Source organism: Megalobrama amblycephala, linkage group LG13 (assembly GCF_018812025.1).
Source record: "Megalobrama amblycephala isolate DHTTF-2021 linkage group LG13, ASM1881202v1, whole genome shotgun sequence".
In the NCBI taxonomy this organism is placed as follows: domain Eukaryota; kingdom Metazoa; phylum Chordata; class Actinopteri; order Cypriniformes; family Xenocyprididae; genus Megalobrama; species Megalobrama amblycephala.
In genome coordinates this window covers 4,804,260-4,827,318 of record NC_063056.1, presented here as the reverse complement: position 1 = coordinate 4,827,318, position 23,059 = coordinate 4,804,260, and the positions used below count along the sequence as shown (strand labels likewise).

Here is a 23,059-nt window from a genome sequence, read left to right as displayed (position 1 = left end):
ATCTATCATGTTGTGTATACATAAACAGGTTCATGTATATAAAAGAAACAAAAGCATATTCAGTAGCATTATCTTCAGACATTTTAAGGGGGTTGCAATGGAAGGGGGAAAATTGAGCGTGTACCAAATCTTAGAAGGAAAGAGACTCATATGACTTCATATAAGGGATCTTTGGATAAAGTAGCCTATAGATGAGAAATAAAAGTGAAAATAATATTTTGCTAAATTCTGTTATTTGACACTATGTTTTCGATTACGAATTCTAGGTGTTTGGCGCTACATAACTAATCTCAACTCATATAACTTTCTAAAAATATATAAACTATAAACTCAAGTAGGGAATAATAATATGCATATGAAAATATACACAATTGTAATTAAATCTTGTGTATCTATCATGTTGTGTATACATAAACAGGTTCATGTATATAAAAGAAACAAAAGCATATTCAGAACAATAAACAAAAGTGTAAAAGGGGGAAAAATTAAGCATGTACCAAATCTTAGAAGGAAAGAGACTCATATGACCTCATATAAGGGATCTTTGGATAAAGTAGCCTATTTTATGGATGAGAAATAAAAATGTTCCCAAAAGTCGCTTGCGTGTTCCCAAAAGTGTCCTTATTTCTTTATTTCTTTATTTAGTAGAAGCATAATAAATACTATGCTGTTTATCACTATGTTTCCCATGAGATTACAGAGATTCTGCTTTCAACATGCCTTCTTTTCCTTCCTTAAATTGATGTAGGGAAAATAATATTTTGCTAAATCCTGTTATTTGACACTATGTTTTCGATTACGAATTCTAGATGTTTGGCGCTGCATAATCTGAACTCATATATAACTTTCTCCATTCGAATGATTCACAAAAGCTTTGAGAATCGGTTCATGCGAATCATTAATATGTTCTTATTATTGATTCATATGAACCGATTCTCAAAGCATATGAGAATCAATTCCTCCGCGAATCGGACATCATGTTCGCTTGCATTTAGAAAGTGAGGACGACTGAATGTCTCCGTATATATACACAGGCTCAATGAAAAGTCGGGGTTGTCTACAGCCAGGTCTGGTCTATCAGGGCAGGAGAACCGAAGGCTGTGCCAAATATCTGCCGTTTTCACCCACGAAACGGGAAGTCGCGTGATTATTGATGACTTTTGGTGGAAAAACCCTTCGAATCAACCATACGGTGATTTTCATGCGTTTTACTGGTGATTTTGAGATTGATCTTTGCCACACTGTACATCTTCGAAGCAGCCACAGATCGGACTGTGTTATGTTGTGTGAAATATGTTACGGATAAAAGCAGCGCTGCAAGATAAATCCACGTTTTCATCACTGAACCTCCGCGAAAATCCTGCTCTGCACGTCTTGTGGTGATTTCACTAATGAAAATGTCAGGATATGTATCATTTCTTAGCATAACATAAGGCGGCAGCGGCGTATTGTAAAAAGCATTTCCATATTTCGTACGGCGCGGGAGCGCAACATGTATTTCCTGCGTGAATCCTGTATGCACAGGAAGAGAAATGCATTATAACAGACTGTATGAGGCCACGATAAGCTCTCCGATCACGATCACATCTGTTTTGTCTATTTAAGCAGCCATTCGCTTTTTTCATTTTCCTTATCACAGGGTGTCATGCTGATCTGGGGCGAAACATCTCGTTCGCTTCCTTCCTGATGTTCTTCATCCATGCGAGGATTCACCATGGAAACCCTCAGGTGGACACCGAGACTGGATCCTGGATTGGAAACAGAGAGGCTCATGGATGTGTAAACAGCTTCGCAGTCCTTTTTGTCGCCTTCATGTCAACTTGCTGAGGCTTGTCTTTGCAGACATCAGAAAAAAACAGAGGCGTGTGGCTGAGGGCATTTGTTCGAGAAGTGCGCTGGCGGGCGCCAATGCCACGAACATGCATGCAAGATCTGATTCAGAGTCCAAACACGCGAAGCATGACAATCAGGTGGCGACTTCGGATCTGATCTCAGGATTGGGCATCGCCCGACACGTTTCCAGGCTTTCAAGCGACCAAGCGCAATGTTTTCGGAGCATCTGCTGCGTTGAATCCCACAAGGAGTAATAGTTTTCACAGCATCTTTTACAATCCAAAGCCCAGAATGCCTCGGAACCGGGCTTTTTCTGAGCCGGAGTATTCCGCGGAGTATTCGGCTGACTGTTCGGTCACCCTGCCCTCTGACCCCGGGCAGGCGGTGGGACGCACCCACGAGGTGACCGTGCGCAGTTCTGGCTGCTGCCTGTGTCTGCCGCGGTTCATGCGTCTGACCTTCGCGCCGGAATCTCTGGAGAACCTCTACCAGACCTATTTCCGCCGGCAGCGGCACGAGACCCTGCTGGTGCTGGTGGTGTTCGCAGCGCTCTTTGACTGCTACGTCATTGTGATGTGCACTGTGCTTTACACCGGCGATAAGCTGGCGTCTGTGGTCGTGGCGTCGGTGGGACTGGTGGCAGACGTGCTCCTGTACTTTCTGTGCCGGTACGGCCTGCTCCCCGACCGCGTGACGCGCCGCCTGGTGCCCTATGCCTTATGGGTGCTCATAGCGGCCCAGATCTTCTGTTACCTAGGACTGAACTTTGCCCGCTTCCATCAGCCCAGCGACACGGTGGGCTGGCAGGCTTTTTTTAGCTTTTCCTTCTTTTTGACTCTGCCGCTGCGGCTGACCCCTATAGTGCTGATCACGGCCGTGTCCTGCGGCGTCCACACCCTGGTCCTGGGCGTCACTATTGCCCAGCAGCAGCAGGAGGACATTCAGGGGGCGGCTCTTGGAAGACAGGTGAGAAAAATGATGGCGAGGAGCAAGATCTTGAGAGATTTGAATGATCATAAACTCTCTTGAAAATAAAGGTTCTTTATTGGCATCGATGGTTCCATGAAGAACCTTTCACATCCATTCCACAAAAGACTCTCTTTCAAAAGGAGGTTTTCACAGTGATGCCATAGAAGAACCATTTTGTTCCCCAAAGAACCTTTCAGTGAACAGTGCTTAAAAGAACCATTTTTTTGTCTTAGTGTGAAGTCCACAAAGTCTCGAAATAACATTTTTCCACTACACTAAATAAAGTTTCTTTTTCGGCATCGGCACCATCCATGGAATTTTTCCTTTTAAGAAAAGGTTCTTTGTGGGACCCAAAATTGTTCTTTTACACTCTCAAAAATACATTTTCTTGGGATCACTTGTTCCATGAAGAACCTTTATCGTTCATGGAATCTTTCCATTTCACAAAAAGTTCTTTATATTCTCTTTCAAAAGGAGGTTTTCACAGTGATGCCATTGAAGAATCATTTTTTTCCCCTAAGGACCTTTCAGTGAACAGTGCTTAAAAGGACTGTTTTCTTTTTGTTAGTGTGAAGTCCACAAAGTCTCTAAATAACCACTAAATAGTTTCTTTATTGGCATCGACACCTTTAACATCCATGGAATTTTTCCTTTTAAGAAACGTTCACTGAAAGGTTCTTTGTGGGACCCAAAATTGTTCTTCTACACTCTTAAAAATAGATCAGTGGTTCCATGAAGAACCTTTAAAGACCCCCTGTGGTGAAAATCAAGTTTTTAATGTTGTTTATGTGGTGTATTTTAATGTGCTTTAAGACAAACCATGTGCAAATTCATAAGTCAACACCATTGCTGAGTATTTTCTCTTTAAAACTGCAGTGAAAAAAAGACTCAAAAACACAGTTTGAAATCGCTGGTGTTTCTGACGTCACAAACTACCTTGTAAGCAATCACGTCAATATGTGATCGTCAGCGAGTGGATCTCTGAACTGGTGTGAGTGAGTGGAGGCGGGGCTAATTTGCATATTTATAGAACAGTGTATATTAAATGAGGCAAGGGTGTGGAGTTACATTCAAGAAATTTTAAGGCATGAAGAAATTATTTTTCAAGGAATTATTTTTTTTTTAAATATGTCATTTTGGTGATCAAAGATGAGTTTTAAGAGATAAAACTATTGACTACAGGGGGACTTTAACATCCATGGATTTTTTTCCTTTTAAGAAATGTTCACTGAAATGTTCTTTGTGGGACCCAAAATTGTTCTTATACACTCTTAAAAATAGATTTTCTTGTGATCACTGGTTCCTGTAATATGCATGGAAACTTTTCATTCCACAAAATATTGGAAAAAAAGGTTCTTTAGATTTTTAAAATGTTCTTCACACTAAGAAAAACATGGTTCTTTTAAGAAATGTTCACTGAAAGATTCTTTGGGGAGCCAATAGCAGTTCTTCTATGGCATCATTGTGAAACCTCCCTTTGGGAACCTTTATTTTTAAGAGTGTAAATGAAGTGCCCATATCATCTCATCGCACAGCTCCTTCTGAGGATTCTGATCAAAGTCTGATTCAACTAGTGTTAAAACCTGACAAAGTGAATTGTGAATTTATCACATATGTACTAACAGACATTGGCAGGTAGTTTTCTCTGCGAGTTACAAATGCCAGTGTTTGGTAAGAGAAGTGCCAGTTTATAGATGTGATAAGGTCCCACAAGTTAATGTTAATATAATATAATTAATACATAATATTGACTAAGAGCAATTCATTTGTTACAGTATTTATTCATCTTTGTTGATGCCGGTTAATGAAAAATACAACTTCTCATCGCTAGTTTCTGATAGTTTAGGTCCATTAAATAATATTAACATACACAACTTTTGATTTTAATAATGTATTTGTAAATGTTGAAATTAACATTAACTAAAATTAATAAATGCTTGTGAAGTATCATTCATTGATATTTGATATCAAATAATTGGATTTAATGCATAACATAATTCTAATTACTAGATCTTTTTTTTTGTCTTTTTATGGTACTAATTATTTAGCTGTCAGAAATGGTACCTACATTACAGTTTAAAATGTGTTACATTTTGTTTACTAAAACTGAATTAAAGATTCAGAATTTTTACTTTATAAATCATGTCACAATTGTGCTGGATCTCACATGTGAAAACCCCATTTTCGCTAGCACTCTTAAAAATAAAGGTTCTTTATTGGCATCGATGGTTCCACGGAGAACCTTGGAACATCCATGGAATCTTTCTATTGCACTAAAGATTATTAAAAAGTTCTTAACACTAAAAAAAAAAAAATGGTTCTTTTTAGAACTGTTCACTGAAAGGTTCTTTAAGGAACCAAATATGGTTGTTATATGGCTGCAAAAACCCCTTTTTGGAACTTTTATTTTTAACTTTAAACCTGCGACCTAGAGATGAAGTAGATATATTTAAATTTAGATACGTTTAGTTACCCGAAGAAAAATACTGGACTTACTGGATTTCTTTTTATTCTAATATATTATTTAAATTGTAAAGCATTTAAACATTTGTTTTACTACCATAAATTGATGCACTTAATTGTCATGAAAATAATGCTACAAAGCTACAAATCTGGTCTTCGATTTTTCATATAATATAATGTAATTTTATATTTTTTCTTTTGATTTTGGGATGAAATATGGCTGGGCATGCTTTCATCAGATTCAGGGGATGCATCATAAATAGAAACTTGATATTTGTTTCTGTATAAGCGTGCTCTCATGGTGCCTGTTTGTGGCACTGCAGTCATAAGATGGTAGAAGGGGCCAGAAGGGCCGGCAGGTGGGTGTCCAGCCGAGGTGCTTCGCTCTTCTTACTCAGCAAGACTGTTTTTGGTACAAACTGCAGCCCCGAGAGACATAACACAGAAAGCAGTTTATTAGAATACATTACAGAGCAAGAACCTGAAGATCAACTGTTCATGGTGGCATTATTGTGCAGTGCAGGTCCTTCTGTATTTGGGTGAATCTCACGAAACTGGTCAAGAACTAGTTTGGGTCTTTTCACCATGTTCAGAAATCATTTGGGACATTATGTTTTTTTTTTTTTTTTGGTTTTTTTTTGTGTGCAAATTCTTATAACTGTAATGTGAAAAAAGTATATTATAAAGTATTTATACATCATAGTAGTTTTTGATGATTTAAAAAAATTACAGCAATTTTTTAATTTACTTACTTCATGACAATAATTTCAGTCACTTATTTTTAATTGTTAATGTCAATTATTTATATTTTCTAAATTATATATACTGGTGGTCAGTATTTGGAATAATTAAAAATCTGAAGCAGCACAACAGTTTTCAACAATGATAATAATCAGAAATGTTTCTTGAGCATCAAATCATCATATTAGAATGATTTCTGAAGGATCATGTGACACTGAAGACTGGAGTAATGATGCTGACAATTCAGCTTTGATCACAGGAATAAATTATATTTTACTTTGTATTCAAATAGAAAACAGTTAATATTACTGTTTTTACTGTATTTTTTTATCAAATATATTCAGCCTTGGTGGGCATAAGAGACTTCTTTTAAAAACATAAAAAAACGTAATTATTCCAAACTTACGGCCATATATATGTATGTGTATATATATATATATATATATATATATATATATATATATATATATATATATATATATATATATATATATATATATATATATATAAAATACAGCTTAGACACTAAGTCAAGAAGGGTTGTGTAAGAACACTGTGGGATGCGTGTCATGATTGTGCTGTTCTGTCTTGCAGCTGCTGGCCAACATTGTGATCTACTTATGTGCCATCACAGTGGGCGTCATGTCGTATTACATGGCCGACCGCAAACACCGTAAGGCCTTTCTAGAGGCCCGGCAGTCGCTGGAGGTGAAGCTGAACCTGGAGGAGCAAAGTCAGCAGCAGGTGAGAGAAACAATAAGAGAAAACCAAGATGAGCCTGTGAATTTTTATATGCTGAGCTAGAGATGCTCATCTGATGAACTATGCAGCATTTCCTGTTTTGCTTATTTGCTTATAAAACTCAGTTTTATTTCAGTTAGTTATGCAGCCCTGTGCCTGGTCTTAAGATTCAGTCACATTAGCAAAATCTTGATGAAATTTCATGTAGTGATGTATGAAGCTTCTTCAAACCAAACAGCTTTTTGTTGGTCAACGCAGCGATTTTGCATTACAAACTTGAACCTGTTGCGAAAAACTTTTGCCCTCACACCAAATTCTTGATTGCGCGGATTGCTATTGAAATTCTTTTTTTTTTCGCCAAACAATGATAATAAATTTATGAACGGACCTTTACTGTGCACCAATGAAAATCATAATGTTATATTAAAATGTTCTAACTTGCTTTTGTTGATCACCTGGTTTGTTTTTCTGTGATGTCACACTATGTAGCCCCGCCCACAGTGAAATCTCATTGGCCTACAAAACTGTATATTAAAGGGTTAGTTCACCCAAAAATGAAATTTCTGTCATTTATTACTCACCCTCATGTCGTTCTACACCCGTGAGTCCTTAGTTCATCTTCAGAACACAAATTAAGATATTTTTGATGAAATCCAAGAGGTTGTCGTTTTTTTGTTTTTTTTTTGCGCACAAAAAGTATTCTCATCGCTTCATAACATTAAGTTTGAACCACTGTAGTCACGTTGACTGTTTTAACAGTGTTTTTACTACTTTTCTGGACCTTGAATGTGGTAATTTTGTTGCTTTCTATTGGGGATTAAAAAAAACCCTCTCAGATTTCATCAAAAATATCTTAATATATGTTCTGAAGATGAACGAAAGTCTTACGGGTGTGGAACGACATGAGGCTGAGTAATAAATTACATTATTTTCATTTTTGGGTGAACTAACCCTTTAAGCATCTGATATGGCTGCAATTGTGTGATGTCATACAGGATTTTCAGTTTTTGTGTGGACAGAAAATTGCTTCATGTTTGTGTGTACAGATTCAGCAGTCAGTTCATCATTACAGAGCAAACAGTTCCTATTAGCGGAAAGTTGAGAAGGAAAATAGGTGTGTGTGTGTGTGTGTGTGAGAGAGAGAGAGTGAGAGAGTGCAAAACAGGCCGATAAGAAGCATATGAGGAGAAACTCCCTGAATACTAATGGAGAAGCAGGGGCTGCTGGGAGACGGGGTCTGCCAGCCAATCAAGGAGCATCCGGCTACAGCAGGTTACCATGGCGACCAACCTCCTGAGACGATGTCAGCTGTAATCACACTAGTGACTCCCTCCTCTTGATCCTTTCCAACCTTTATCTTCTTTTATTGTCACACTCTCGGGTGAATATACTGACCTGATATGTTGTCAGCTGCCTCCTCTATTCATGTGTGAGTGTGTGTGTGTGTGTGTGTGTGTGTGTGTGTGTAGGAGTGGTAGAATGTGTTGGAGGAGAAGCGGCAGTGTGTGGGTGTGTGCGCGCTAAAGGGCTCTGCGTTGTCCTGCTTGTCGTGTCAGAGTCGTATCACGTCAATGCCTCGGGGTTGACTGGAGTCAAAGCAAAGCCGCTCATTGTGATCAGTTGTGGAATATGTTTGGGACTGAAATCCCCTACTGTGTTAACAGGTTGCCATCTGGTGTATCAGTTCCTGGTCAAGGAACGTATTTGAACAATACATTTCCTTATATGTGTGTGTGTGTTTTTCCCCCTCAAGTTTCATCTGCATTTCCTTTAGTGTATATGTAGGTTTGTTGCTATTTTTGAAGAAATCAAAATAAGGCTTTGTTGCTTTTAGTCTATGTCTGTTATAGGGTTGGGTGTTGTATGAATTTTAGCAATTCCAGTTCCGATTCCCATTCTGCTTCTTGATTCTGATGCTTATGAATTCACATTTTCCATTCCAATATGGTATTTTTTTAAGAAAAATGAAGATATCAAACGTTTTTATTCTGTGTCTTTTTGCAAAACATTCTGTTGCAAAATGAATACCATGAACAAAAATCAGCAGCCTAAAGAACAACTAACTAATAAATATAAATTTCAAACATGATTAAAGAGAAGAATACAGTCAGTAATACAATAACAACAAATAAGCAATAGCATAAATAAATACAACTAAACAAAGTTCGGAAATTAAAATCAAATGTATAGTTTTCCGTTTATAAATAAAACATAAATGAATCCTTATTAAAGTTATAAAAGTTATTCATTAATTTTTCTTTTGTTCTTTGATTAATGTTAATGACACAGACTGCAACAGGTTTATTCACTCAAAAATGAAAATTATCCCATGATTCACTCACCCTCAAGCCATCCTAGGTGTATATGACTGTCTTCTTTCAGACAAACACAATTGGAGATATATTTAAAAATATCCTGGCTCTTTCAAGCTTTATAATGGGAGTATTAACTTGTACTTGAGATTTTGAAGCCCAAAAAAATGCATCCGTCCATCATAAAAGTAATCCATATGGCTCCAGGGGGTTAATAAAGGCCTTCTGAAGTGAAGCGATGGGTTTTTGTAAAAAAAAAAAAATCATATTTACAACTTTATAAACTAGAATCACTGGCTTCCGTACGTGAGTCGAATTCCGACAGAAGAATGAACTTTGACCCGACGCGTGATATTCTGTCCCAGATGCGTGTTTCAGCTAGGCAAAACTGACAGATAGCTAACAGGAGTCAGAAAAGGTCAGACGCAGGATTAAAGTTGAAGGTTTTTACTGTTATGTTCTTTCTCTTTTTTTGTAAAAATACAAAGATTACAAATGTCTTGTTACAGAATGTTTACAAATAGACATGAATGAATTTCCACTGTTTACAACATTCTTTGAGCACGCATAACAAAAGGCTATATTGTACGTTCAGCTCTGCTTAGTATTGTTGTTCATGAATTGCCATCGTTACAGAATACATAAAGCTTGAATGATCAGCATTGGTATCGGATGCAAAAATCCTGATCAGAGCATCCCTAGTAGGTTTATATGTAGAGTTGCTATGATCCCATCCATAATTCATCTGTCGCCTGGTTCGGCTGCTGCTAGACGTAGTGCTACGGGCTTAGCTATGTCTGTGGTCTTCCCTGGCAGCTCTGTTCGTAGGGGCTTTGGGCTGTCCTGTAGCTGTGCTCGGACTGGTCTAATTCAGGAGTTCCCGTTCAGGAAACGGTTGAGCTTGGAGGCATCAGTAAATTTTAATTCTGCATTTACTCAGTCTCATGTTGTTTTCATGCATCATGCAAGCATTTGAATACTACAGTATGCACGTCGAGACCACTCATTTGGTTATATTTATGATGCCTTTATGACATTTTTTGGAAGTTTTAGAGGAATGGACTTTAAATGGAGGGACAGAAATCTCTCAGGTTTTATAAAAATATCTTCATTTTTGTTTGGAAGGTGAACGAAATCTTAGGGTGCGTTCACATTTGAAGTTCGGTTTGTTTGGTTCATTTGGTCTGGACCAAAAAAGAAAAAAAAACATTTAGTCCTGGTCCGTTTAGCGTTCAGATTGGCAATTTTATCACCGAACCAAAAGATACTGAACCTAAAGGCATAGGGATACGTTCACAACCTGATGGTCGGATTTTATGACGAACATTCAAACATCTTACCGAACATCCAAAACAATGCTGTGTGCTGAGGTAAATGCGCTCGTGTGTGCGTAACCTGCATATGATGGTATTTTGGCCAGCTGGGAACCCGTGAAGAGCTTATAAAATGCGTAAAGGAGTCAAAACAGCGCTGGGAATCCCTCCGTCACAAACAATCTGCTGTGAGGAGACATGTGTCTGATGCCTGTGATGGCCATTTTTGTGTAAATCACATCGTTTACATCAACGCATTTTTATATCGTGATATCTCAATATATCGATCTCCATTGATGACGCATATACAAACCCGATTCCAAAAAAGTTGGGACACTGTACAAATTGTGAAAAAAACAGAATGCAATTATGTGGATGTTTCAAATTTCAATATTTTATTCAGAATACAACATAGATGACATATCAAATGTTTAAACTGAGAAAATGTATCATTTTAAGGGAAAAATAAGTTGATTTTAAATATCATGGCATCAACACATCTCAAAAAAGTTGGGACAAGGCCATGTTTACCACTGGGTGGCATCCCTTCTTCTTTTTATAACAGTCTGCAAACGTCTGGGGACTGAGGAGACAAGTTGCTCAAGTTTAGGAATAGGAATGTTGTCCCATTCTTGTCTAATACAGGCTTCTAGTTGCTCAACTGTCTTAGGTCTTCTTTGTCGCATCTTCCTCTTTATGATGCACCAAATGTTTTCAATGGTTGAAAGATCTGGACTGCAGGCTGGCCTTTTCAGTACCCTGATTATTCTTCTACGCAGCCATGATGTTGTTATCGATGCAGTATGTGGTCTGGCATTGTCATGTTGGAAAATGCAAGGTCTTCCCTGAAAGAGACGACATCTGGATGGGAGCATATGTTGTTCTAGAACTTGGATATACCTTTCAGCATTGATGGTGCCTTTCCAGATGTGTAAGCTGTCCATGCCACACGCACTCATGCCATGGGGGTCCGTATGGAAGCCATGCATTTTTGTAAGAAAGATATCCATATTTAAAACTTTATAAAATTTAAATAACTAGCTTCTGGTTGATGACCGTACGCAGAATGCGCAAGTCGATTTGTGGCGGAAGAGTATCCTTTGACCTGACGCATAACGTAATGGTGAACACAGAGGTGCAGAGAACAGAGCAAAACAAATCACCGGTCATGGATTATAAGTCTAAAATGATAATTTTTAAGGAGAAATGTCGAAGGATTTCGATATAAGAAAAGAGGAGCTTAAATTTGTTGCACAGACCTAAGTTTATGATACTCCTACATCCTGCGTCATACATCACGTCAGAGGATTACTCATTTGGCGGAAGTCGACTTGCGGATTCTGCGTACGGTTGTCCACTGGAAGCTAGTTATTTGAATTTATAAAGTTGTAAATATGGATATTTTTCTTACAAAAACGCATCGTTTCACTTCTGAAGGCCTTTATTAACCCCCTGGAGTTGTATGGATTACTTTTTTTATGGATAAATGCATTATTTTTGGCTTCAAAACACCCTTTTGTACGCTCAGGTGCTCCATGTGACATCATTGGACTGCCGTCGGCCAAAAAGATTGGCATGAATTCAGACATGCTTCAGATACCGGGTTTTGTGGGACGCATCCCCATAGCATCAGCGCCTGACACAGTGTCTCGTTCTCTTCTTGGGGAACCAGGGTTCCATACGTAACCCAAAGACGATTTGCTTCTCAAGAAACATTTCTTTTATTATCAATGTTGAAAACAGTTGTGCTTCTTCATATTTTTGTGGAAACCGTGATACATTTTTATCAGGATTCTTTGATTAACAGAAAGTTTAAAAGAATAGCATTTATTTGAAATTAATTTGTAACATTATGTAACAAATGTATTTATTGTCACTTTTAATCAATTTAATGTGCCTTTGTTGAATAAAAGTTTTAATTTCTTTAAAAATATATCTTACAAGGCCTGGGACATTGTACCTGGCCCAAACAGAGCCTTTAGAAGTAATTTTCTGTTTTGTTTTTGTTTTGTTTTTTAAGTTAATAAAATTTGTTAAACAGAGCTGTGAGTTGTACAATTTTGTATTGGTAACGGAAACCATTAACAAATCAGTATTTAGTAAACAAACATGCAGCGGTGGTTTATGTGTAGAACTTGTGTGAATATATCTATCCAATCTGCTGATGTACATTTACAGTGACAAATACACAAGACAGTTATGTTCTTATAATCAGTCGTTGTTCTTCCTCATACAGGAGCGTCTCCTGCTGTCCATCTTGCCCAAGCACATTGCAGATGAGATGCTTCAGGACATGAAGAAAGAAGCCAGTCAGAAAGAGATGCAGCAGTTCAACACAATGTACATGTATCGGCATGAGAATGTCAGGTGAGTTCGTTACAGCGTTTCAGTAAATGAGGGCAAAGCTTGATGTAGATTGTTTCTAAAATGAGCCTTTTACTGTATTTCTGTTGCAGTATTCTGTTCGCAGACATCGTGGGCTTCACACAGCTGTCCTCGTCCTGTAGTGCGCAGGAATTGGTTAAGTTGCTAAACGAATTGTTTGCCCGTTTCGACAAGCTAGCAGCTGTGAGTTACTGTTATCTGTATGCATGCATTTTTCAATACGTTTAGTAACGTTTACAAGATTAAATAGTTTTTGGTGTCTAATGATTTTAAGCTATTCATATAGAATATCAACAGTAGAGTTTAAAGTAAAAATCACATTCATTTTTTCCATAGAGAACCTGATTTTAATTTTGTGTATTCATCAAAGAATGATCATGGTTTCCAGAAAAATATGAAGCAGCACAACAATGTTTTCAACATTGACAATAAGAAGAAATGTTTCTTGAGCATCAAATCATCATATTAGAATGATTTCTAAAGGATCATGTGACACTAAAGACTGGAGTAATGATGTTGAAAATACACAGGAATAAATTACATTTTTAAATAAATTACAACAGAAAACAGTTATTTTTAAATTGTAATAATATTTGGCATTTTTACTGTATTTTTGATCAAATAAATGCAGTCTTGTTAAAAGCAAATCCAGGCTGAAAACAGGATATTCCAGACACGGGAGAAACAGGACTAAATCAAACGCACACGTAACATCCATATAGGACATCGCCAGACAAAGAACAAGAGAAACACTGGGGTATAAATACACAAGCTAACAAGACTGGCACAAGGAACAGGTGTAGATAATGAGTAGCTATGGTAACTAATGAGGGTAACTATGGAAACAATCAGGGGAGCGATAAAAAACTAAGAAAACGGGAACTAATCACAGGAAGACAAACAGCAGGAACAATAGGAACAAGAATACACTTCAAAATAAGAGTCCTTAAACATGAGACAGGGGAAAATAAGACAGGAGTTGTAACCATGGAGCAGATTCCAGACGCTCCACAAACATGTAGCAGAAGGGTGATGGAGTGGAGGTGGACCAGGGGGATTGATGGAGGGCCAGGCCCCTGAGGATGAAGTAGGCCTGGTAACCAAGGCGGTGCAGGCAGAGCAGGGTAACAGGGTGGAGCAGGCAGAGTGGGGCACCAGGGCGGTGCAGGCAGAATAGGAAGCCAGAGAAGGTGGCCACCAAGGCGAAGCAGACAGAGCTAAAGACTACCAGGGCAGAGCAAACAGTGCTGGAGACCACCAGGGCAGAGCAGGCGGAACCAGAGACCACCATGGCGGAGCAGGTGAACCTGATGACCACAACAGTGGAGCAGGAGATCACCAATGTGGAGTGGGATAACACCAGAGCAGAGCAGGAGGAACTAAAGACCACCACAGAGGAGCAGGAGGAACTGAAGACCACTGTTGTGGAGCAGACAGAGCTGAAAACCACCACAGTGGAGCAGACGGGGCTGAAGACCATGGTGAAGCTGGTGGAGCTGAAGACCACAGTGGACCTGGCAGAGCTGAAGACCACAGTGAATCTGGCATGACAGGGAGAACATGCCCAGAGAGTTCAGATGAGATTACAGTAACAGGTAGCACAGAAAGTTCAGGGATGGCTTTAACAGTCATGAGAAGGGACACAGAGAGTCCAAAGGTGGCCTCCATGGCCATAACTGGGTGGACAGAATGTTCAGAGACAGCCTCCTTGACCGTGACAGGAAGCACAGAGAGTTCCAAGATGGCCTGCGATGTGACAAGACAGGCAGTAGGATCAGAGATGGCCTCCTTAGCCCTGACAGGACAGGCAGAGATTTCAGGAAGAGACGCAGCTGCTTCTGGAGGAGCTGTAGCCGTCGCAGACGCCTTGCGAGGAGCAGGGGAACTGTGTGTGGCCCAAACACATGGAAACGCAGTCGATAGCGGCAAGACCTCTGGGACCATCGAACTTGGGACCACTGGGCTTGAAATCGCTGAGACCACCGGACTCGGGAGTCAGGACCACCAGACTTGGAAACCCATGGTGGGGCAAGCCCTGGGGCAAAGCCACGCAGCCACTGGAGCTTGAGGCGCATAGAACAAGGGGGAACCTTTTAACTGAAGAACGTAATCCAAGAACTCACACCCTTGAGGACCAAAACGGAGAAGTGTTGATTGAAAATGGTCATTTAGTCCATCGTAATAGAAATCAGTGAGGGCAAAGTCCAGGAGGTCAGTCAGATAAGCAATGTCCAAGAAGTCTCTAGTGGGTCCTCAAGTGTATATATGCCTTGACAGAGCTGGTTTAATCTTACTGCTGGATCCATCTGGTCTTGTTTTCTGTCACGTGGCTGTTTTAGAAACGAAGGAACATTGGATCCAAATGCAGTAGACATGTTTATTTAAACAAAACAACAAAAGAAAGTCCAGACAGAAAACAGGATATTCCAAACACAGGAGAAACAGGACTAAAACAAATGCACGTAAGACAATAGCGATGGGCGCTTTCGAAACATGCTTCATGAAGCTTTGAAAACTTTTGTGATTAATTTGTTTCGAACCAGTGATTCAGAGCAGGTATCAAACTGCCAAAATCACGTGATTCCAGAGTCTAGAGTCAAGTAAGAAAGAGTAGAAAGAGTGGGTGCATCTCAATCGGCTCGTAGTTCAAACTTTCACTCCCTAAAAAGTCCCACAATGCACCGTGAAAACCATGGAGCATCAATGCTCACAATGGTCCCTTAATGGAAGTTCTGTTGCATGTATACTGTATGTAACAAGTAGAGTATTTATCATAATGTACTTTAAATTAACAAATAAAGTCAGAAAGATATCAGTTCTGCTATTGTAGTGATGTTGTACAATGAGGACGTTGTGATGAGTCATCAGTGTCCTAATGTGTAGTGAGCCAGGGTCTTTACTGTCCTTACCAGTGCCCGACTTCATGTACACAAATATATGGATTCATGGCCTAGGAAGCTAGGGAGCTGATTGAGACGCACCCAAATAAAAAAATGAACAAATCACAGGAAGGCAAACAGCAGGAACAATAGGAACAATAGGACAATAGTCTCTATTAAGAAAATGAAAAATACTGAAAAAGTGGATGTACACTGTTGCACTCTATTGACGGTCTATTGGCTGATATTTTTTTGACCAGTAAAGCCTGAAGAAATCTAAAGGTGCTTTCTTTCCTTGTCAGAAATACCACCAGTTGAGGATCAAGATTCTCGGCGACTGCTATTACTGTATTTGTGGCCTTCCAGATTACCGTGATGACCATGCGGCCTGCTCCATCATGATGGGCTTGGCTATGGTTGAGGCAATTTCGTAAGTGATGCATAATCATTTAATTCCTGAGCTGTTCATGAACTGTCACAAGGATTTTTTCATGGAAATTAGTGACTGGTTCATAACAATTATTTATAAATAGCCTAAGTTGGGCGTGCTTGAATATGACAAGGTTTGACACATTCATCTGGATTTCAGATATGTTCGAGAGAAGACGCAGACCGATGTGGACATGCGTGTCGGGGTGCATTCTGGGACAGTCTTGGGCGGGGTGCTCGGACAGAAGCGCTGGCAGTATGATGTGTGGTCTACTGACGTGACGGTGGCCAACAAGATGGAGGCAGGAGGAATACCAGGGTAAAGACCCGCACCTTCACCAGTGCTAAAGCTTTTTTGTTTGGTTCAGAATGCTAGTGTCAATTAACTAGATTTGGTCATTTCATACGTTTTTACTGACCAGATAGTAGGGATGCACGATATCGGGAAAAAATTGAAATTGCAATAATTTGTTTTTCTGCGATATACAGTAGTGGCAGATATAAAGTGATTAAACCATCAAAAGTTCAATTAAACCATCAAAATATGAGGAAAATATTTTAAAAATATTTAAAATGTATTTTCGATGCTTCAAAAACTTCTAACTAACCCAGTGATGCCACATGGACTACTTTGATGATGTTTTTATTACCTTTCTGGACATGGACAGTCTACCGTACATACACTTTCAATGGAGGGACAGAAATCTCTCAGACTTAATCTAAAATATCTTAAACTGTGTTCCGAAGATGAACGGAGGTCTTACGGGTTTGGAACGACATGAGTCATTAATGACATAATTTTCATTTTTGGGTGAACTAACCCTTTAATATTTGGTTGGTTCTCTCTTCTTTTTGCATGCGTTCATAATTTCTTTGTGTGACAGCCTGGCCAAGAATTATGTTGGCACAATTTGCCATGTTTCACAAATAAAATAATTGACTCCAAGCACAACTACACAATACACTTACAAAATTGTCAACAAATTTTTAATAATATTTGAATAAAGGGTAAAGATGTCAATTTTCTGAGGCCAGACATCACTTTTGGCAACTACTGTATATTGCGATATCAAAAAATATAGGACGTTTTACCAGATGACTTTAGATAGCTCTATTTGGAAAGAATTAATGAATTAATGATTTTGTTAAGGAAAGAATATAGCAAAACAAAACAAATGCTAAGCTTGGGTGTAATAATTATTTTATTGTGATTATTACTGAATATATTAAAATAAGAAATATATTGTAATAATCCTATTGTGCTGTAAAAAACTATTTCATGAAATTCATTTTATTTTACTGTAAAATTACATTACTAATATTTACAAGCTTTTATTGGCTGGGTTGCCAGCAAATAAATAAATGTGAAAGCGCCATATGTTCATTTACACGCGTGCAGCTCGCAGTCTCTGAAACACTGTATCATGAATAACACATGTGTAAATGATGCGCATCACTCTGTAACCGGTATATTTACTTAATTAAATCACAGCCTGAACTTGATTTTATTTTGATATATCGTGCAGCCATATCAGACAGCTATTTATTCATGTGTGTATCCAGTGTAAATGCCCTCTGACACACAGTGAAGACAGACGGCAGATCAGTCACTGCAAGAAGTGACTCAGACAAGTGTAAATGCATCTGGTTGTTCAGGCCACTAAACTTTACTCCTCCCTAACTGAAGTACGCCCACATACTGCAAACAACACATGAGCGAACAGTCATGGATGAGACACATCTGGATATATGCCTGACCCTTATCCGTCATCATCATCAGTAAAACTCAATATCACCCTAAATACATGTTGTACTTAATTATTTATCAGCTCAGCTCTATACCAGCGCAGATAACGCCTGTTGAAAGTGGTTTGTGGGTTGTTAGTGACTCTTTAGTTAATTAGCCCAGAGTTTTCAGCAAATAAACATTGTCTGCAAGTATTGTGTAATCAGCAGACCAACAGGTTATGTCTGCCAGTAACGGACTCAGAAAACAGGCTATGCTTGAACTCAAATGTTTCTGGTAGGCGAGTGCACATCTCCCAGAATACCCTGGAGTGTCTGCACGGGGAGTTTGATGTGGAGCCAGGGAATGGAGGAGACCGCTGTGAATACCTGAAGGAAAGGGGCATTGAAACATACTTGGTGGTGGTGCCCAAGGGACCCGTGGGCAAAAATGGCATCAATGGAGTAGTGAGTGTCATTTCCTCTTACTGTCATTTCCATCTCTTTGTGTCTCTCTCATTCTCATGCTCTCTCTAATGTTTTTTCCAGAAGCTTTCGGTGACGTCATCGAATGGGAATTCTCCATTACTGATCAACACCACGGAGTGTAATGGGAGCGTCCACACGGCATGTACCACACCGGAGGATCCGGAGGAGCTGGATACACGGGTATTAACATGATGACCTCACACACTTGCTATGTGTTTCATCCACCTATTTTGTATGCAATTTTTGGGTTATTGCATAAAAACGTATGCGCTCAATTTAGGCGGATGTTGTTTTATCCGATAAGAAGGATACACTTTGGACAAACTACGATGGAAACACATTTACCGAATAGGTTCATCGGATGTGCAACAAAAAACTCACATGACATCACTAACCAGCGGACCAATCGCATCACACAGCATCTCAAATGTTGGTTTGGTTGTTCTGAAATGCCTGAGCCAAAGTCTGTCATCAGAAAGATTTGGTTTAATTCCCTCCCAGAAGCTTCTCACACGATTACGTTCCCAAACTCCAGCATCCGACCGTTTGTAGTGTTTCGTCTGCCGCAATTTCTTCCCCAATTGCAGCAACTTTAATTTTATTAGATATTTTGCAGGAACACATAGGATGGAAATGGTGCTTTATTCACAAATGATTTATGCTTTATTTCAAGTTTGCGCACAAGTAAAATTTTCAACTTTGGATGGAAACATACGTAGTTACGTACATTTGGAATTTTTCTAAGACTAACGGAATCTGTTTAATTCGGTTCTTACTTAAAAGGTTCTTTAATTACCAAATATAATTGCAAAGGATTTTGCATCAGTCCCTGAAAAAATGTGCATACATGAAGGAAAGTTCTGTTAATAATAATCATGTTAAAATAGTGTTATGGTTGTAATAAAGTTGATATGTGTGTAAATTATATCTATATGTTTTAAAGTTAATGTGAAATACCATTTACAACCTATTTACGCTACCGTTCAAAAGTTTTTGGTCAGTAAGATTTTTTAAAAATAAATTAACACTTTTATTCAGCAAAGGTGCATTAAATTTCTTAAAAGTGAAAGACATTTATAATGTTTCAAAAAATAAATATTTCAATTAAGTGCTTTTTTTTAAAGGTGCCGAAGAACATGTTTTCAAAATGTAATATAAGTCTTAAGTGTCCCCTGAATGTGTCTGTGAAGTTTCAGCTCAAAATACCCCATAGTTTTTTGTTTATTAATTTTTTTAAATGCCTATCATTATAAATGTGCCAATTCAGGGTACGCGGCCCCTTTAAATCTCGTGCTCCATGCCCCAAACACCATAAACAAAGTTCACACAGCTAATATAACCCTCAAAATGGATCTTTACAAAGTGTTCGTCATGCAACATGTCTAATCGCGTAAGTATGGTATTTATTTGGATGTTTACATTTGATTCTGAATGAGTTTGACTCTCCTCGTGGCTAAAGCTAACATTACACACTATTGGAGAGATTTATAAAGAATGAAGTTGTGTTTATGAATTATACAGACTGCAAGTGTTTAAAAAATGAAAATAACGACGGCTCTTGTCTCCGTGAATACAGTAATAAACAATGGTAACTTTAACCACATTTAACAGTACATTAGCAACATGCTAACGAAACATTTAGAAAGACAATTTACAAATATCACTAAAAATATCATGATATCATGGATCATGTCAGGTATTATTGCTCCATCTGCCATTTTTTGCTATTGTTCTTGCTTGCTTACCTAGTCTGATGATTCAGCTGTGCACAGATCCAGACGTTAATACTGGCTGCCCTTGTGTAATGCCTTGAACGTGGGCTGGCATATGCAAATATTGGGGTCATACATATTAATGATCCCGACTGTTCGTAACAGTCGGTGTTATGTTGAGATTCGCCTGTTCCTCGGAGGTCTTTTAAACAAATGAGATTTATATAAGGAGGAGGAAACAATGGAGTTTGAGACTCACTGTATGTCATTTCCATGTACTGAACTCTTGTTATTTAACTATGCCAAGATAAATTCAATTTTTGAATCTAGGGCACCTTTAACTTCCTATTCATCAAAGAATCCTGATCCTCCAAAAAAGTGGAGGAAAAAAGTCAGTTTCCACAAACATATCAAGCAGCTTCATTGATGATTATCAGAATTGTTTCTTGAGCAGCAAATCAGTATATCATAATGATTTCTGAAGGATCATGTGACACTGAAGACTGGAGTAATGATGCTGACAATTCAGCTTTGATCACAGGAATACATTAAAGTTTACTATATATTCACATAGAAAAAAATACCAAACTGTTCTTTTATATTGTATAATGTATAATATAATATTTAAAGAATAAATAATAAAATAAAAATAAATAAGATACGATTTATAAATAAAAAAATAGTAAAACAAAACAAATAAATAATATTTTACAAAATTTCATTTTTTTTTTTATCAAATAATAGCAAGAGATACTACTTTCAAAAACATAAAAAAAAAATCTTACTGACCGCAAACTTTTGAACTGTACTCTATTTCCATAATCTGGCATTTCATAATTAGTGTGAAGGGATCTATAGGGATGCATTGTTTCATTTAACAATGTTGTCGTGCTGAAAATGTGTTGCTCTTGAATTTTTATGTATTTGGCATGATAATGGTTTTGGATAAATAAGTGATCACACATGCAGATCACACATCATAGACATGTTCTCATGTGATCATGTGTGTGTTTGGTCACAGGTGGTGAACCCCTCATTTCCAAACCCGCGGCGTCGGTTACGTCTGCGTGATCTGGCTGAGAGAGTGATCGACGCTCAGGAGAATGAGCAGGAGCTCAATAAACTCCTCAATGAAGCTCTGCTGGAGAGAGAGACCGTACAAGCGTACGTTTTATGTGTGTGTGTGTGTGTGTGTGTGTGTGGACAGCCTCTGTAAACACTGATTTACAGGAGGGCATTTACAATAGAAATACATATAATACTTTTTAAAAAGATTAAGAACTTATATAATAAATAATAATATACTTAAAAAGAACACAATGAAGTGCAAACTGAATGTAATGTTTTCGGACAGTTAATTGCATGTTAAATGAAAATATATTATAATTTAAATTTATATTAAACGCAATTAGTTGATTGATCTTTAGAGTGTTTTTGACACACTTTAGTAGGACTTGAGTACATCTTTATATGTATTTTTTTCATAATTGTTTCTATTGTCTTTGAAATATATGGTTAAAGTGTACTGCTGAATGCACTGACGAACATTTATGGTAAAGTAAAATCTACTTTAATGTCATTTCTATTGAAACTAGTATGTTGTGTATTTAAATATATTTGTAATTACACATTTGTAATGATGAAGTTGCAATTTAGTACATTCAAAATATATTAACTTTCAATTTAATATCTAGTAACACACTACAGTTAAAGGTGCTCTATGTAAGTTTTTGACTGCACTAAAGCATAAAAATACCATGATATGTTTGCAGATATTTATTAAACATGCTGAGTTCACATACTCGTTTCTCTGAAAACCATTGCTACAGCCAGTTATTTTACTTTGAAATTTGCGTTCCGTGTCGGAATTTCTGTTTTTGTTTCGGTCTGTACAAGACCACACGTTGCCAATTTACCCAATAGTATTTCGCCACCCCTGGTTGCCAGTTGGCGAAAACACATGCAGCGAATTGCAGCCATGGAACCCAGCGAACAAACTGGGTCAGAGATCTCAGACTCGACCTAAAAAGCCTCAGCATCCATCTAAAAATCTCTATGAATGAGAGCATATGAAAACGCGATATCAACTCATCATAAACCAATAAATCAACTAATTATCTTACAGTGTGTAAGTCTCCTCGCCTTCCACTGTCAATTGAGCTCGCTCCTGTTGCGTGTCTTCAAACTGCAAGAGCATCGAGTCTGAGGAGGAGGGGGCGGGGCATACAATATTTTGAATTTGGACTGCAGTACCCATTTCAACCACTAGCTGTCAATCTTACATAGAGCACCTTTAAAATTATAAGCAAGTATTTTGTGTTATTCAACACATAAAAATAAGTATACTTTAAAGCACGGCAAAAAATTATAAAAGTAATGATTTAAAATATACTTTAAAGTAAAACTTTAATTTGATATTATTTAAAAAATCCACTTTTTAAAAGTGTACTAAAGCATAGTCATGAAAATGTACTCTCTTTTACATCCATGAAAGTGTGCTGGCCTTTTATTACATTATTATTATATTGTCAGCAAGTACAATGTTTTAAAAAGATACTTTTAAGATTTGAAGTACATTACAAGTGCACATTCAGAGCATGTATTTTTCACAGTGGTTGTGTTGAACTCCTGTAGGGTGAATTCAGGCTGATTGGGACACTTTTTACCATTGAGATGACTTGGAAAAAGTGTCCCAATCAACCTGAATTCACCCTATGTGTGTGTTTCCTTGTGCACTTCAGGCTGAAAGGGAAGTACACTAATCCTCTGTCTCTGCGCTTCACCGATCCGGAGCTGGAAACGCGTTTCTCGGTGGAGAAGGAGAAGCAGAGTGGAGCCGCTTTCAGCTGCTCGTGTGTGGTGCTGCTCTTCACTGCTGTCATGGAGGCCCTCATTGACCCCTGGTCAGTTAACTATTAACAAATCACGGTCGGCCTCATCCAAGCCTGCTGTTTTAGCAGCCAAAGGTCAACAAAGGCCAGTCATAATCTATTTACAGCTATTATAGCATCTGTTTATTGGTCTAAAAATAAGGCCCTGTTGCTACTTAGCGTTTCCCTTTGTCTCTG

General features: G+C 38.2%; 1 protein-coding gene across 3 annotated transcripts in view; it reads left to right on the top strand.

The window, feature by feature from the left end:
* The first annotated feature begins 957 nt into the window (after window positions 1-957).
* Window positions 958-23,059, top strand: part of adcy3a (adenylate cyclase 3a) — a 41,502-nt gene continuing 19,400 nt past the window's right edge. The window contains exons 1-11 of one of the 3 annotated variants that reach the window (XM_048152961.1): window positions 958-1,192; window positions 1,640-2,799; window positions 6,601-6,750; window positions 12,609-12,739; window positions 12,829-12,940; window positions 15,939-16,066; window positions 16,226-16,384; window positions 18,093-18,258; window positions 18,340-18,459; window positions 21,013-21,155; window positions 22,733-22,894. In XM_048152961.1, coding sequence (XP_048008918.1) covers window positions 2,125-2,799; window positions 6,601-6,750; window positions 12,609-12,739; window positions 12,829-12,940; window positions 15,939-16,066; window positions 16,226-16,384; window positions 18,093-18,258; window positions 18,340-18,459; window positions 21,013-21,155; window positions 22,733-22,894 — 1,946 coding nt within the window. In that variant the 5' untranslated portion in view covers window positions 958-1,192; window positions 1,640-2,124. Of the gene's footprint in view, window positions 2,800-6,600; window positions 6,751-12,608; window positions 12,740-12,828; window positions 12,941-15,938; window positions 16,067-16,225; window positions 16,385-18,092; window positions 18,259-18,339; window positions 18,460-21,012; window positions 21,156-22,732; window positions 22,895-23,059 lie in introns of all 3 variants that reach the window. The other 2 variants (XM_048152962.1, XM_048152960.1) reach the window with 2 other exon arrangements.